General features: G+C 40.5%; 1 protein-coding gene across 2 annotated transcripts in view; it reads right to left on the bottom strand.

Moving 5' to 3' along the window:
* Positions 1-2,619: 2,619 nt before the first annotated feature.
* tek (TEK tyrosine kinase, endothelial) overlaps positions 2,620-15,922 on the bottom strand; it is a 41,009-nt gene continuing 27,706 nt past the window's right edge. Inside the window, exons 13-23 of one of the 2 annotated variants that reach the window (XM_084114632.1) lie at positions 14,918-15,226; positions 10,393-10,553; positions 9,993-10,203; positions 9,796-9,906; positions 9,523-9,713; positions 5,343-5,456; positions 5,204-5,274; positions 3,980-4,020; positions 3,503-3,599; positions 3,327-3,426; positions 2,620-3,235 (exon numbers count right to left, since the gene is read on the bottom strand). In XM_084114632.1, the coding sequence (XP_083970758.1) occupies positions 3,161-3,235; positions 3,327-3,426; positions 3,503-3,599; positions 3,980-4,020; positions 5,204-5,274; positions 5,343-5,456; positions 9,523-9,713; positions 9,796-9,906; positions 9,993-10,203; positions 10,393-10,553; positions 14,918-15,226 (1,481 nt within the window). In that variant the 3' untranslated portion in view covers positions 2,620-3,160. Of the gene's footprint in view, positions 3,236-3,326; positions 3,427-3,502; positions 3,600-3,979; positions 4,021-5,203; positions 5,275-5,342; positions 5,457-9,522; positions 9,714-9,795; positions 9,907-9,992; positions 10,204-10,392; positions 10,554-14,917; positions 15,227-15,922 lie in introns of those variants that run through there. The other variant, XR_014606255.1, reaches the window with a different exon arrangement.

The following is a 15,922-nucleotide window of genomic DNA, read 5'->3' on the forward strand; positions in this document are numbered from 1 at the left end:
GTTTTGACTGAACCAGTCATACATAGGAGATTACAGTAAAATGTATTGTTCTGTGTGTACAATCTTTCTAGGTAGAAATGATGGAATTTTATACCATCATAAACTATGCAAATAAGTTCTCCTGACAAGACAAAGAATAGCTTTTCCCGCTCGAGATACTCTAAGATGATTGGTTCACGTACGCGAAGCAGGCGTGAGCCCATCCTCTCCATAAGAGACTGACACAGAACTTTCTCTGGAGCACTTTTTTCTGTGAGAGGTTTTTCAAGATTCATGGCTCCTTCGGGAGCTTTTCTCCGTTTCTCTTTTATTTTTCTTTAAGTATTTTCTTTATTTTCGTCTTCGGACTCTTCCTACGTTCAGTGAAGCGAACGTAGCCGGCAACTTCAACTCAAAGAAAAGAACTCTGTTGAAATTCCCGCGACCGCGCTCAGCTCTCTTAAGGAAACACACGCACGCTGCGCTTAAGGAAGCACGCCCGAGCACATGGCTCTTTAGGGAACTCTCATCTCCGTTTTCTTTTCTTTACCAAGTTTTATTTTCATATTCGCCTCTCCCACCACAAGGGAGATGAACTCTGAATTATTTCTTTGGTAACTTCACGTTCGGTGAACCTTTAAATCTTCCTGCGACCGCGCTCGCCCGGAAGACACGAGAGAACTAGCTCCAAGAAAACGACACACGCGCCTTCTTTCCTCAAGCAAATACAAAGAGAACCATACGCAAGTATTGATTTGATTTGATTGATGTGATTCCTTGTTGTCTCTCTCAAAAGGTTGCATATGTGAGTTTTGCCATTCCGTGATCTCTCTCGGATCGCAGATTCTCATTCTCATCCTCACTCACTCTTTCATCCTCTCTCTCTCTCATCTGTTATCTGTTATCTGTTTGTCTTGTATTGTTTTACTGTTTGTTTTGTTATGCGCATATTTACTCTGTGTGAATTGTAGTTATGTATTCATTAGTTCCACTATTAAATTCCATATATTCCTGATTGTCTCTGTTTTAAATGCTCATATAACCAAGTCAATGAGATGTTTCGATCTTAAGCTACATGCTTTATCTTGTTACGATTTCAGTAACCTAAATTTTATAAGGACAGGAGAGTTGTTTCAATGGCCAGAAACTATTCTTCCTGAAATTATAAGTGATAACTTTATTGAGAAGTTGATAAGTTAATCTTACGGCCGTTTTGCTGGACAAACAACTGTTTGATAATTATATTAATTTCCATTTAGGGTTCTCTCACATAAATCGATCTGAAATAAGACTATTGATATATGAATGAGGAATTATAATTCGTTGTAATTGATTATTCATATATACAATCGGATCTGTTTTCAAATTCGATAATTTAATGTAACTGTAATATGCAATATATTAAACATATTCTAGATTAATTATTAAAATTCCCTATAGATCATTTGAGCTAATGTTAACATACTACCCAGTGCGGCTACAATATATATATATATAATTATTGCAATGTGGAATGTAAATAAAATCAAAGAGGTGAATTAAAGAGTTTTGTAACCATGGAATTTTACCATGACAACTTTACCCATTTAAAAATGATATCAATCCACTTTCTGCAGCTATACACAAAATTACACACTGAAATCATGTTTGATTGTTCTGAATCTGTAATCCTGGATTGCCTTTTGTGTGCTAAAAAGTGGTTACACATTACTTATTTTGGTCACAAAAATAGAAGCTTTTCCAGAGGTTTATTGGTCTTAAAGCTGACGGATTGAAGTCTTCATTATGTACATTCAGAAACAGAAGGGCTTGCAGTATCAAACAACAGGGCTTTTATTAAAAACAATGAAATATACAAATGTTAAACATCTGTCAGCATCTGCACTCAACATCTCACACAAAAATAAACACTTCACAATAAACAGAAATATGATACACACAGTGGCCCTCATTTATCATTCTTGCGTAGAAACGGGCGTATATGTTGGCGTAAGATTATGCTTACACTCCTCTCACCGCCTGATTTATGAAGCTGTGCGTACCTTTGAAATCCAGGTGTACGCAATACCTGCCCTTGATAAATGCCGTGGCTGAAAACGATCGTCATTAGAATAACACACCCCTATATATTCAAGTCTCCGCTTCCCCCACGCCCTCATTTTACGCCATGGACACACGGAAGACGGCAAAGAAGAGAAACTTCTCCGACGTGGAGATCGAGACCATCACCAGGGAAGTGGAAAGAAACAAAATTGTTTTATTTGGGAGTTTAAAGAGTGGGATTAAAGGCGCCCACAAAAACAAAATATGAGAATTGGTGTACGGTGGAAATCCAGTTTAAATAGCTGTTTGGATGAGCAAATGACCTATCACAATGCATTATTTTACAGCACGTGTTTTGAAACAATTAGCATTTAATTTCGTATCACGTCACATGTATTGGGGTGTACAGTAGTGATGATGATGTGATGTGGAGTACCATTCATTCACATTAATAATTGCATGACAATTTGTAATATTCTTCTTATTATTATGATTTTTTAGAAGTTATGTTATTTAGAAGAAGAATGTCGTTATTATTATTATTTGTATTATTATTATTATTATTTAAAAGAAGAAGAATGTCATTTTTATTATTTTGTCAGTCTGAATTATTTTTTGGTCATTGAAAGCCTTTCATTACTGAACCCAGTGCGCACCTGCCGGGCCTAACCCTGAAACGTCAGGTAAACGCACAGGCTCGCAAATGAAGGAATACATATGCCTACAAATCAAATGCTTTAGTAAAGTCACACAAATTAAACATTGAAGTCCATGTTGCACAAAAATAAACACTGAAGTTTATAATTACTATGTTGTTGTTTTTTTACAGTGGGTCATAATATATCATATCTTTTAGTTTGTCAGTGCGTTTTGTGGTGTTAGGAATTGTTTTTCTGCGCATTTCCGCACTAACTCAAAACGTGCGTACATGTACACCACCTCCTGAGCTGGCGTAGGATTTGAGCGTGCCGTACGCCAACGTCCATATTGATAAATCTCAAAGTCACCGTGGTTTTGGGTGTACGCCAGGTGTACGCTGGAAATTTGGTGTATGCACTTTTGATAAATGAGGGCCAGTGTGTGTAAACCTCTAGTCTGTGAATCAGAGGATGAAATTAAGCATAATGAAGCTCTGAGATCAGCCAGCCTCCTCCGCAGAACAGTCAATGCCGGCGTAGGTGAACTTCTCATAGAGCGTCGTGTTGACGTACGTCTGGACCGAATGAGAGGAGAAGATCATCAGCAAAACAACATGTAATGATGCTCTTCATCAGAATTGGAAGAGTAATAATCCCCCATGATACCTTCCTCTCCTCCAGCATACGATTGAGTGACATCAGGATCTGAGCGAATGACGGCCTCTCGTACGGCTTCTCCTTCCAGCACTGTTTCATCAGCTCATACCTGTAGAGCGAGACAGAGAAAGAGTTCATTCCTTTTGCTCTCGCACATGTGTGGCTGACCGGCGCTTCACACTTACACCTCGTCATCACAGTTGAGTGGCTTCTCCAGCCGGAAGCCCAGCGGGAGTTTCTCGTAGAGCTCAGCGCACGTCAGACCGCAGTACGGTGTTCCTCCTGCCAATCAAGAGCCAACCAATCACATGTCAGCAGGAACACCGCAGACATGCAACCGACCTCCAATACTGTAGGTGTGTCCCAAATGATGCACTAAATGTTCTCTATACCATCTAGTGTACGAGTTTTATAGGGTTATTTAGTCATTCAGTATCAGAGTCTGATAGCATGTCTTCATATGCTAGGTTTAATTAAACCTGCGATCAGTGAGTGCATGAAGTGTCCAATTAACTTGATGATTCATCATCCAGGTTTTTGAAGTGCTTTTTAGAATTTTCTCATTACTCACACTATTTATGCTAACCAGTGCATAAGCACATGAATTGGGACGCACCTACAGTAATATTGAGAATATTGAATAACATCCAGTGAACACAGACCTAAGCTGACCACCTCCCAAAGCAACACGCCGTACGACCACCTGCACAGACACAACACACGTTACTCTCACGCAGACAACACACGTTACTCTCACGCAGACACAACACATGTTACTCTCACGCAGACAACACACGTTACTCTCACGCAGACACAACACACGTTACTCTCAGCGCAGACAACACACGTTACTCTCACGCAGACACAACACACGTTACTCTCAGCGCAGACACAACACACGTTACTCTCACGCAGACACAACACACGTTACTCTCACGCAGACACAACACACGTTACTCTCACGCAGACAACACACGTTACTCTCACGCAGACAACACACGTTACTCTCAGCGCAGACACAACACACGTTACTCTCAGCGCAGACACAACACACGTTACTCTCACGCAGACACAACACACGTTACTCTCAGCGCAGACACAACACACGTTACTCTCACGCAGACAACACACGTTACTCTCACGCAGACAACACACGTTACTCTCAGCGCAGACACAACACACGTTACTCTCACGCAGACACAACACACGTTACTCTCACGCAGACACAACACACGTTACTCTCACGCAGACAACACACGTTACTCTCACGCAGACACAACACACGTTACTCTCACGCAGACACAACACACGTTACTCTCACGCAGACAACACACGTTACTCTCACGCAGACACAACACACGTTACTCTCACGCAGACAACACACGTTACTCTCAGCGCAGACACAACACACGTTACTCTCACGCTCACACAACACGTTACTCTCACGCAGACAACACACGTTACTCTCACGCAGACACAACACACGTTACTCTCACGCAGACACAACACACGTTACTCTCAGCGCAGACACAACACACGTTACTCTCAGCGCAGACACAACACACGTTACTCTCAGCGCAGACACAACACACGTTACTCTCAGCGCAGACACAACACACGTTACTCTCAGCGCAGACACAACACACGTTACTCTCAGCGCAGACACAACACACGTTACTCTCAGCGCAGACACAACACACGTTACTCTCACGCAGACACAACACACGTTACTCTCAGCGCAGACACAACACACGTTACTCTCAGCGCAGACACACGCACATTTCTCTCAGCGCAGACAGAACACATGTTACTCTCACGCAGACACACGCACATTTCTCTCAGCGCAGACACACGCCACACAACACAACAGACTGGAAGACTCTTACACGTCACTGTTGGTGGTGTAAACACTGTAGTTGAGAGATTCTATGGCCATCCACCTCACCGGCAGACGGCCCTGCAGAGAAACACACGTTAAATCACACGTTCATTTACACATTCACACGTTCTCCTTCAGATCTTTACCATTGTCTTCTTCACGTAAACCTCCTGACCTCTGGACAGGCCGAAATCAGCAATCTTTGCCATAAAGTTTTCTCCTACCAGGATGTTTCTGGCTGCTAGATCTCTGTGAATAAACTGCAAAATAAAAATATTCAGAAATGTTAATTAAATGTGCAGCGGAACCAGCAACTAACCAAATAAATGCACAGTCAAGTTACCTACATTAATATAACGCTTTTTACAGTACAGATTGTTTCAAAGCAGCTTTCAGGGCCGTGCACAGACCTTTTGAGGGGCATGTGTTGAAACTGAAAAAGGGCACCCCCTCCCTTTTTTTTTTTTTTTTTTTTTTTTTTAATTAAGATTATTTAGTAAGCCTACATAAAAGGATGAAAGGGTCACATCTTCATGACAAATTCAATTCAAATTCAATAACACAAAATAATAGTCTTAAAAGCTTTAGATTTATTCACAATTAATAACAACCATAAAACATTTTTTTTATTTTTTTATTTTTTTTATTTGACAGGGACAATGCAAACAAACATAGTGTCAAAGCAAAGCTTGTCACTGAAGTGCTGCATAAAAAGTTTATAGCAAAAGCTAATTTTCAACTCCTGTCCCTGGTTGGGCTTCTAAACACAATAAAATTTACATACTTCACTATTTCAATTTAAAACAATATAAACAACTCCTGTTCCTGGTTGGACCTTTATACACAATAAAATTTACCCATAAAATTTACATACTACACTACCTCAAAAAAATAAATAAAATAAAATTTTATATATATATATATATATATATATATATATATATATAAACAAAGATATATATAAACATGATGTATAGACATGCATATCATATACAACTCTTACCTACTTACAATAATTAAAAATGAGTACACTTTTGGTTTGTTTTTAACCAGTTTATACCAGTTAAACCAGTTTATTTAACCAGTTTTTAACCAGTTTTTAACCAGTAATAATAATATAGATAATATAGATATACAGGGTTTTAGGGCTTCTTTAGCCCTAAAGGGCTAAGGCACTAAAGCCCCCAAAAAAACATGTTTTACTACATTTATATATGTGAAGACGAGCGGAGAGTAGCCTATAGCAGTGGTTCCCAAACCTGTCCTGGAGTACCCCCAGCACCGCACGTTTTCTTTGTCTCCCTAATCAAACACACCTGATTCAACTCATCAGCTCATTAACCCATGTGATAATGAGCTGATGAGTTGAATCAGGTGTATTTGATTAGGGAGACAAAGAAAATGTGCAGTGTTGGGGGTACTCCAGGGGCACGTTCAAGTTCAAAACGGTGCGCAACGTTTTGCTACGGTTTCCGGGTTGAACGTCATGTTTCCTGGAAACGGCGTGCACCGGTGTGCAACGGGGTTTGAGAGGCGTTTTCTCTTGTTTGGTGGGTGTGTCAGAACTGCAGTCCAATCAGCAGCAACATGTATATAAAGCACACGGTATTAAAGTGAACTCGCACAATGGGTTCAAGGAAAGTAATTTACAAATGTCTTCGATGCAGCTCGGTATACGCAACAACTGAGGATATTAGAAGACATGTTTGTTTTATTGTAAAAATATAGGTTATCAACATAATGATGTAGTTGCTTATATTTTTAGCTTCATTGCAAGTGTATGACATTTGGTATAGAAATAAACAATGGTAATTAAGTGCTTTTCCTAAAAAGGAGAAAGAAAATACAGGGTATTAAAACAGTATGAACTACAAATAAAGTCAGTATGTGAGGCTAAATAGATGCGTTTTAGTCTGAATTAGGTAAGATGTGTGCTTCCATTTCAGTTTCAGCAATCCCTTCACTCGATTGGGATGTTCTCTTTTGTTCTGGGCGGCAAGTGCAGTAACTGTAACATCGGGCATATTTTGTAGTATTAAACACATATTTATACCGACTTCATCAGGCTCCGAAAATTCTTCACAAAGAATAGCCTTCTCAGCTGCCATAGTTGCAACTCTTGCGTCATCAGAACAGTGTGTTCAACGCATCACCGTTTCTGTTTAAAAAACGTTGTGCAACGTTTTGTCGGGGCTGAACGCAGCCCAGGACAGGTTTGGGAACCACTGGCCTATAGAATACTATATATTCAAAAATGAGCTAGATAGCGAATACGTGCATAGTAACAGCCTTGAATTAACCATAATTTAATATTATTACCATAACATGATTAAATGTTAATAAATTAAGTGCATCAGCAATCATAAATCAAAGAATAAATTTCTTAGAAATATATGTTACATAGGTCAAGTCAAGTCATCTTCATTTATATAGCGCTTTTAACAATGTAGATTGTTCCAAAGCAGCTTTACAGAGATACAAGGATAGTTTAAAGTAACAGAGATTGTTTTGGCTTTATAGCAGTTCTTGAATAAAGTTATTTTCCAGCTAAAGTTAATATGATTGATTCACTTCGGTCGCAACGATCATTAGTTATTAAAGGGTTATTTCACCCAAAAATGAAAATTCTGTCATTACTCACCCTCATGTTGTTCCAACCCCGTAAGACCTTCGTTCATCTTCGGAACACAAATTAAGATATTTTTGATTAAATCTGAGAACTGGATAACTCCTCCATAGGCTTCTAAGACATTATAACTTGCTGGCCCAGAAAATGTATTAAAGACATCGTTAATATAGTCCAAGTGACTACAGTGGCTCAATCTTAAGTTTAGTTAAGTCAAAACAATTAAATGATTATTAGGCTGCATAAATTAGGTCAGCCGGTACCGGGAACACTTCCTATAACACCCGTGACCTGATGTACTTGTTACATCATAAGAAGAATGACATCTACGCTAATGTTAGTCTTTCTGCTTATTCCGAGGTTTACTGTAATCAGCTGGATCCAGACCGTATCCAGACCAGATGGAGGACCTCCACCTAGACACGACCACAACGCATCCCTGAAGTGTCAGCAGAGCTTGTGTCAACTAGACTCTCATCGACACGACAGCCATCAGCACTGATCCTCAACAAACCCGTCTCCATCCCAGTGTGATGACTCTGATCTTAAACCAGATGGAACTGGATAATATTCTGATTGTTCCAAACCAATCTGACTTCTGACCTATAATGCTGCCTGAATCATAGTCATACACTGTTTGTTCATTGGCCAGAGAAGAACTGGCCCCCTGACTATGCCTGCCTTCTCCCAAGGCTTTTTTCTCCATTCTGCTCTGATGGAGTTTTGGTTCCTTGCAACTGTCGCCTTTTCCACCTTTGTTGCCATTGGCTTGGCTTGCTTAGTTGGGACATTAAATTTAACATTTAATTTAATATTCAACAATAATATTGATATGCCTGCATTGACACTATTATACAAGAACTGAACTGAGCTGGACGATGACATCACGGTTTACTCCAGAGTGGCTATATATATGTAAATTAACTAAATTAATAACTTTTTTTAAACAAAAATGAAACATCACTGAACTTACTTAAGGTGGACTGTGATGCTATTTTCTTCTGGAAACAAACTTTTTTGCATTATTTTCCTGTTATCTCTGTAAAGCTGCTTTGAAACAATCTGTATTGTAAAAAGCGCAATATAAATAAATGTGACTTGACTTGACTTCAATGGGGTCCAACAGGTTGAAGATCTAAATTGCAGCTGCCGATGAATAAGTCAGTTGCACTACCTCTGTGAAGCACCACGTAATCACGTTGAAAGGTCACGCGTGACGTAGGCAGAAAATACAGGGTAGGGTGAAAAACTCCTCCAACTCATTTTCACCTCCAACTTCAAAATCGCCCAAAGTCGTTGTTTAACCTTTTATTTAGTTATTTATTTTTTGTAAAGGGCATTTCACTTTGTCTTTGCACGTTCGCTTTGTAAACACTAGGTCTGTACACGTGTCCTTTCAACGTGATTACGTAATGCGTGAAGTCGTGGTGGTGCAAGATGAGCATTTGTGGTTAAAAAGTAAAAAAATGTTAATTTTGTTATAAAATGGCTGATGTTTTGTCTAGATAAGACTCTTATTCCTCCACTGAGATCGTGTCGAGCCTTTGAAGCTGCACTGAAACTGCAGTTTGGACCTTCAACCTGTTGGACCCCATTGAAGTCACTATATGGAGAAAAATCCTGGAATGTTTCTAAGGAACTAATCCTGGAAATAATCCTATTGCAGAGACCTATTAGGACAGCATGTTTCTTGCACTCACCTGTTTCTGGCTCAGGTAGTCCATGCCTCGCGCCACGTCCGCAGCGAAGTGCAAGAGCTGCTGCGAGGAGAGCGTGGACGCGGTGCTGTTAGCGATGGCAAAGGCCGGGTCCGTCTCTAACACGCGGCTCTTACGCAGGAAGTCCAGTAGGTTTCCGTGAGGAGCGTATTCAATAGCCAGATACAGGTAACCTGCAGCACAAGCAAACAGTGCAAATGAGCTCTGCTATGCAGTAGTGCCCTATCGAGAAGATCATGCGGTTGAGCCGCATACCTCTGTGTTCACACGCTCCCAGGAGGTTAATGATGTTCGGATGGTGACCCAGCTTACACAAGACCTCCAGTTCGCCCGCAAAGTCTCTGTGGTCATCCTTAGATGCATATTCTATTGAGAAGACAGAGAATAAGACGTCATGAGAAAAACTGCAATCGCTAGCACACATAATGACTCTAATGATGAATTCCTCTCACCTTTCATTCTCTTGATGGCCGCATCCATCCTTAGCCCGTCTTTCTTAATGCGAGCTTTCAAGACCTGTCCAAAGTTTCCCTCTCCGATCACGTCCTGGAACTTTATGTCGCTCCAATCAAGGGCCGGATAGGCCACAGACTGGCTGGAGTTGGGAACTTTCTTCGGCATGTTTAGAGGCATGGAGCTAAACTGGACCACAGGCTCCTCTCTCTGTGCGCACGGGAAAGACAGATATTTACAGACTCTGTAGGTCCGGTCCAGCAGACCTGAAGCTGCTAATGAAGGTCTTCAGGATCACTGGAAACCCGGCTGTAAGGAGCGGGATTGAACAGCCCTGCTATACAGTGTAAGCTGTGACTGAATTCAGTTGAATTCAGTTGTTTTCTATTGTGATCTCACCACTATGTTGTGAAAGGCCTGCACCATGCGTCTCTGGAAGGTGGCTCTCTTAAGCTGCAATACGATGCAGAAGGCTAGCAGGATGGTAATGCACGTCATGCCAGCGGAGCCCAGTATGGCGTAGAAGAGCATGTTTCCATGAGCCGTGAATCCGTGCAGCTCTGAAACACAACAGACAGAATTACAGTCTAGAATACGGCTGTAAATCACATTCTATATTGCAGAACATTACCTGTCAAGTGTTAAATAATGTAACATGTTAAATAAATGTTAATAATGTTACATTAAGTAACATAATGTGAATTAAACAGTATCAGCATTTTTATTTATTTTTCGCACATTTGTACCCATTTTGCTCAATAATATACATTTACTTTCATTATATTTTGTTAATTTGTTTGAATTTATTTATTGTTAAAATGGTCAAAATTTATAATTTGTGCCTGGATCACATGGCGTTAAAGTATTTGTCTGGTACAACAAACGCTGTATTTCATTGTTTTTTTGTGTCATGCAGAAGAGAAATGACCACAGTTTGAGGCTTATGTTCATCATAGTTAAGGATAAGATGGCTGCCTCATGTGGAGCTCCCCAGTTCTTTTGCTGTTTTTGTTTGTTTGTTCTGTGTTAAGTCATTCTTTTCTTATCAGTTTCACAAAAGACAAACTACTGGACATAAGGCAACACACACCAGACAAAATTTTTCCAGGCTTTGATTATTCAGACGTTTTGTTGAACGGTTTAATCTGAGGAGCAGCGGTTCTGTTCAACCACGTGGTCAGTTTGAATGTGGCTGTCTAACTATAAGTATCCATCCAGCAAATCTTCGATGCCTTCCTAACAAAACAGGTGAACTACTTCTCCTTACCCGCACAAAGACTTTTCAAACTCTTCATATCACTCTGTCCCATGTTCAGATTTGGGGCTCTCTGATCATTGTCTAGTTCAGGGGTGTCAAACTCAGTTCCTGGAGGGCCACTGTCCTGCGGAGTTTAGCTCCAACCAGTTCCAAAAACACCTGCCTGGAAGTTTCTAGTAATCCTGAAGACCTTGATTAGCTGGATCAGGTGTGTTTAATTAGGGTTGAAGCTAAACTCTGCAGGGTTGTGGCCTTCCAGGAACTGAGTTTGACACCCCTGGTCTAGTTCATCTTATACCGACTTACAGTCAGAAACTTAAATCAGCTAACCTAACCAGGCCAGAAACAGACTAACGAAGGAGATCAGTGTGGCTAAAAGAAGCTAATCTGAGAAACTGAAAATCCAGTTCTCAGCCAGTGACCCAGCATCAGTCTAGAAGAGTATGATGAACATCACCAATTACAAGACATGAGAATCAACTACTGGCTGAGGATCTGAATGTGTTTTACTGCAGGTTTGAGAATCCTAGACTCACACCCGCTTTGATCTTCACTTCACACACTCACCAGCACCTCCTGCAACCTTCCTCCTCCTCCTGCCAACCTGCGCTTCAGGTGTGTGTGTGGAGGATGTGAGCCGGGCCTTCAGAAAACAGAAGACTAGGAAAGCTTCAGGCCCAGACGGCGTCTCAGCTGCTTGTTTAAAAGCCTGCGCTAACCAACTGACCCCAATCTTCACGCAGATCTTCAATAGATCACTGGAGCAGTGTGAAGTTCCCTGCTGCTTCAAACGCTTCACTATCATCCCGATCCCCAAAACCCCCCAAATCACTGGACTTAATAACCGACCTGTCGCTCTCAAGTCGTTTGAATGACTGGTGTTGGCCCACCAGAAGAGCATCACTGGACCCTTGCTGGATCTTCTTCAGTTGTCTACAGAGTAAGCAGGTCTGTGGATAATGCAGTCAACATTATATCCTGCAACATCTAGACAGACCTGGGACTTATGCAAGGATCTTATTTGTGGACTTCAGCTTGTCTTTCAACCACCATCTTCTATCATCAAACTGACCCAGTTTTTCCTGCCCACCCCAGTCTGTCAGTGGATCATCAGCTTTCTGACAGAGAGGCAGCAGCTACTGGGGAAACTCACATCCAGGACCCTCACTATCAGCGCTGGTGCTCCTCAGGTGTGTGTTCTCTCTCTCCACTGCTCTTCTCACTCTACACACATGACTGCACCAGTCTGCATTTAGAGAAGAGTTTGAACAACTGGCTGTCTGGTGCAGTCACAACAACCTGGATCTGAACAAACTCAGAACAGTGGAGATGATGGTGGAGCCCCTGCTCTCCTCCTCTCAGCATCATGAACAGCACTGTGGAGCAGTGGAGCCATTCAGGTTCCTGCTCACCACCATCTCTCCGGACCTGAAGTGGGACAATCACATTGACTCGGCCAAGCAGAGGTTATACTTCCTTCGCCAGCTGACACCACTCTACTCAGCTGTCATTGAGTCTATCTTGTGCACTTCTATAACTGGTGTGGTTCAGCCACCAAGTCAGACATCAGGAGAATACAAAAAGCTATTAAGTGGCTTTGAAACAATCTGTATTGTAAAAAAGTACTATATAAACAAAGGTGACTTAAAGGACAGGCCTGCGGAGAGGATTATTGGTATCTGCTCACCCTCCAGGACCTGTACTCTTCCAGAGTGAGGAAAAGAGCAGGTAAAATCTTCACAGACTCGCTCATCCCGGCCACAGCCTGTGATCACTGCGCACTAGAACATCTCGGCACAGAACAAGCTTCTTACCACAGGCTATTTCCCTCTTCAACAGTTAAATGCCTTCCAAGCGCAATACTCCACTGTATAGTGCAATATCATTGTAAATTAATTTAGTCCTATTTATTAATATTATTATTTAAAACAGTCACCTTTATTTATATAGCGCTTTTTACAATACAGATTGTTTCAAAGCAGCTTTACAGAGATAACAGGAAAATAATACAACAAAGTTTGTTTCTAGAAGAAAATAGCGTCACAGTCCAGTTATAATAAATATTAATAACAAATACTGTAAATATGTTCATTATCTGTAAATGTTTATCCTGACTAAACCTATATGTGTCTTATCCGTAAATGTTATTATGTGCCTTGTTATATTTATATGTGTAGACTGGAAGCTACAATACCAAGGTAAATTCCTTGTGTGTGCAATAAAGCTCTTTCTGATTCTGATTTATAAACATTAAGTGATCCATGCCTGTAGAGGGCAGTGTTACTCTCTCAGTGTGTACAGCCAGTCTCATCTGCCATTCTGTGGTTCAGAAGGCTGCTCACTTTAGTCAACCTACAGACTTAAAGGAAGACCCAGAAATTATCATTCTGCCATTTACTTCCCCTCATGACTTTCTTTCTCTGGAGCAAACAAACAAACAAACAAAAACAAAAACTTAAGAAAGCATTTCTCTAAATATTAAATTTTTCACAGTCAAATAAAAGTAAGGTTTGAAAGGACGAGTGAATCCCGTCGGAGTGATCGATCACTTTAAGTTCCCACCCGGCAGCAGTCCGAACAGAACGTAGCTGTTAACCACCACGCTAACCACGCTAATGCAGGCTTGGACAACCCCTGCTGACCAAAAGCAGTTAACTCAATCCATGACTCCTTTTGACGTGATTTATTACCGGGCGGCCCGGATTAGTAGAAAGAAACAATTACTAAGCACATATATCCACGCAGTACTCAAAAAAGAAGAGAAACAAAAGACAAAAAGTCCAGGACTCAGGACCCATGCTTACAATTTCTTTTGCCGACAAATCGAAAATGAAACATCTGTTGAGGTGGAAGAGCGCACACTGGATAAGCTGTGCCGGACAACTGGTTTGTGAATCAGAAATTGATTACAATTCTGGAATCAGATACTTAAGATCAGAAATCGGATACTTGTTCAGAAATAGGGTTAGGGTTAGGCCTATATTGATTCATATAGGCCTAGCGTGCAAATACGAATTCAATTAAGTTGAAGGGACAAATAAACACAAAATTATGTTTTGACTGAATAATTTTTGTAACTTTAATAAGGATTAATCTAGGCTATATTTTATTTATAAAAAGAAAACTGGTATTATTTTACATTTGATTTCTTTAACTGATCAGTTGTATTTATTTGTGGTTTTTCTAATTTCTTTGCTGGTTCTTATTTTATTACTGACTGTTTACTTGTCTTTATCAATGTTTGAATATATATTAAGTAGTTTTTGCTGATATTTTTGTCAAAAACATGGCCAAGTTCCTTGAGTAACTGTTCTTTAGGCTGCTGATTTTTGTTCATTTAGCTGAAATGTTTTGCAGAAAGACAGTATGTTTGATATCTAAATGTTTGCCTTTTTTAAGAAGACTTTTGCTCAAGCTAAAGCCAATAGTGTTAATTGATTATTGCTAAAATTACGATTTCTGATGAATCCAAAACTGTACCTTTGAGCAGAATGTAACGTCCTAACTTTGCTTAGGGCCCCCAAAATGAAATGGTTGTGAGTTTCCAGAATATTTTCACACATAAATACACTGATTCACTTGAATACCAGATTCTGACTCCAGTAGTGGAAGCTTTTTGAGATGCACTGGATGAAGACACATAGGAAGGTTGAATCTCAAACTCACGTTTGCTCTCCTGCGGGGTCAACGTCTGGAGGGTGACATGTGGCCGATCCACACTCTCTCCCATGTTGTTGAGGGTCCAGAGCTCTAGCTGGTAGGTGCTGTCGGCCCTCAGGCCCTGGAGCTGGAAGCTCATGCTGGTCTGGTCCGGCTGCACACCAAGCTCCACCTGCTGGCTGTAGTCCTGCTCTGTCCGCTGGTAGCGGATGACGGCTCTGGAGACGGAGTGACCCTCGGACACACACCAGGTGATGAAGGCTGAGCTGTCACTGATGTTACTGATGGAGATGTTGGCAGGAGGAGGAGGAAGCTCTGAAGGATCAACACATAACCAATGAATTACTCGCCACTAGTACAAGTGCTACTTGTGCACATACATACAATGCTATATATGCTTCATTGTTTGATCGCCTTCATTGTTTGATCGTAAGTGTAAACTATCCTATTGCACAACTCTAAACTGGTCATTGTGCTCAATGAGGCATCAGCTTCATGAATTTCTGTGAAGTCTCTATCAAACAGTGTGTAATGTGAACAGAACTGTAGAAATCAATTGGCGACACCCAGGTGGAGAGACATCAAGAGAGCTTTCAGAGGAGATATACACTACCGGTCAAAAGTTTTAGATCGGTAAGATTTTTAATGTTTTTAAAAGAAGTATCGTCTGCTCACCAAGGCTGCATTTTATGCATTTGATTAAAAATACAAACAAAAACAGTCATATTGTGAAATATTACAATTTAAAACAGCTGTTTTCTATGTGAATATATAGTGAAGTGTAATTTATTCCTGTGATCAAAGCTGAATTTTCAGCATCATTACTCCAGTCTTCAGTGTCACATGATCCTTCAAAAATCATTCTAATAGGATGATTTGATGCTCAAGAAAAATGTATGATTATTATCAATGTTGAAAACAGTTTTTTACATTTTTATTTCATGATGCTATGATGAACAGAAAGTTCAAAAGAACAGCATTTATCTGAAATGGAAAGCTTTTGTAACATTA

The sequence above is a fragment of the Abramis brama genome, assembly GCF_963993115.1.
Source record: "Abramis brama genome assembly, chromosome: 5".
Classification (NCBI taxonomy): Eukaryota; Metazoa; Chordata; class Actinopteri; order Cypriniformes; family Leuciscidae; genus Abramis; species Abramis brama.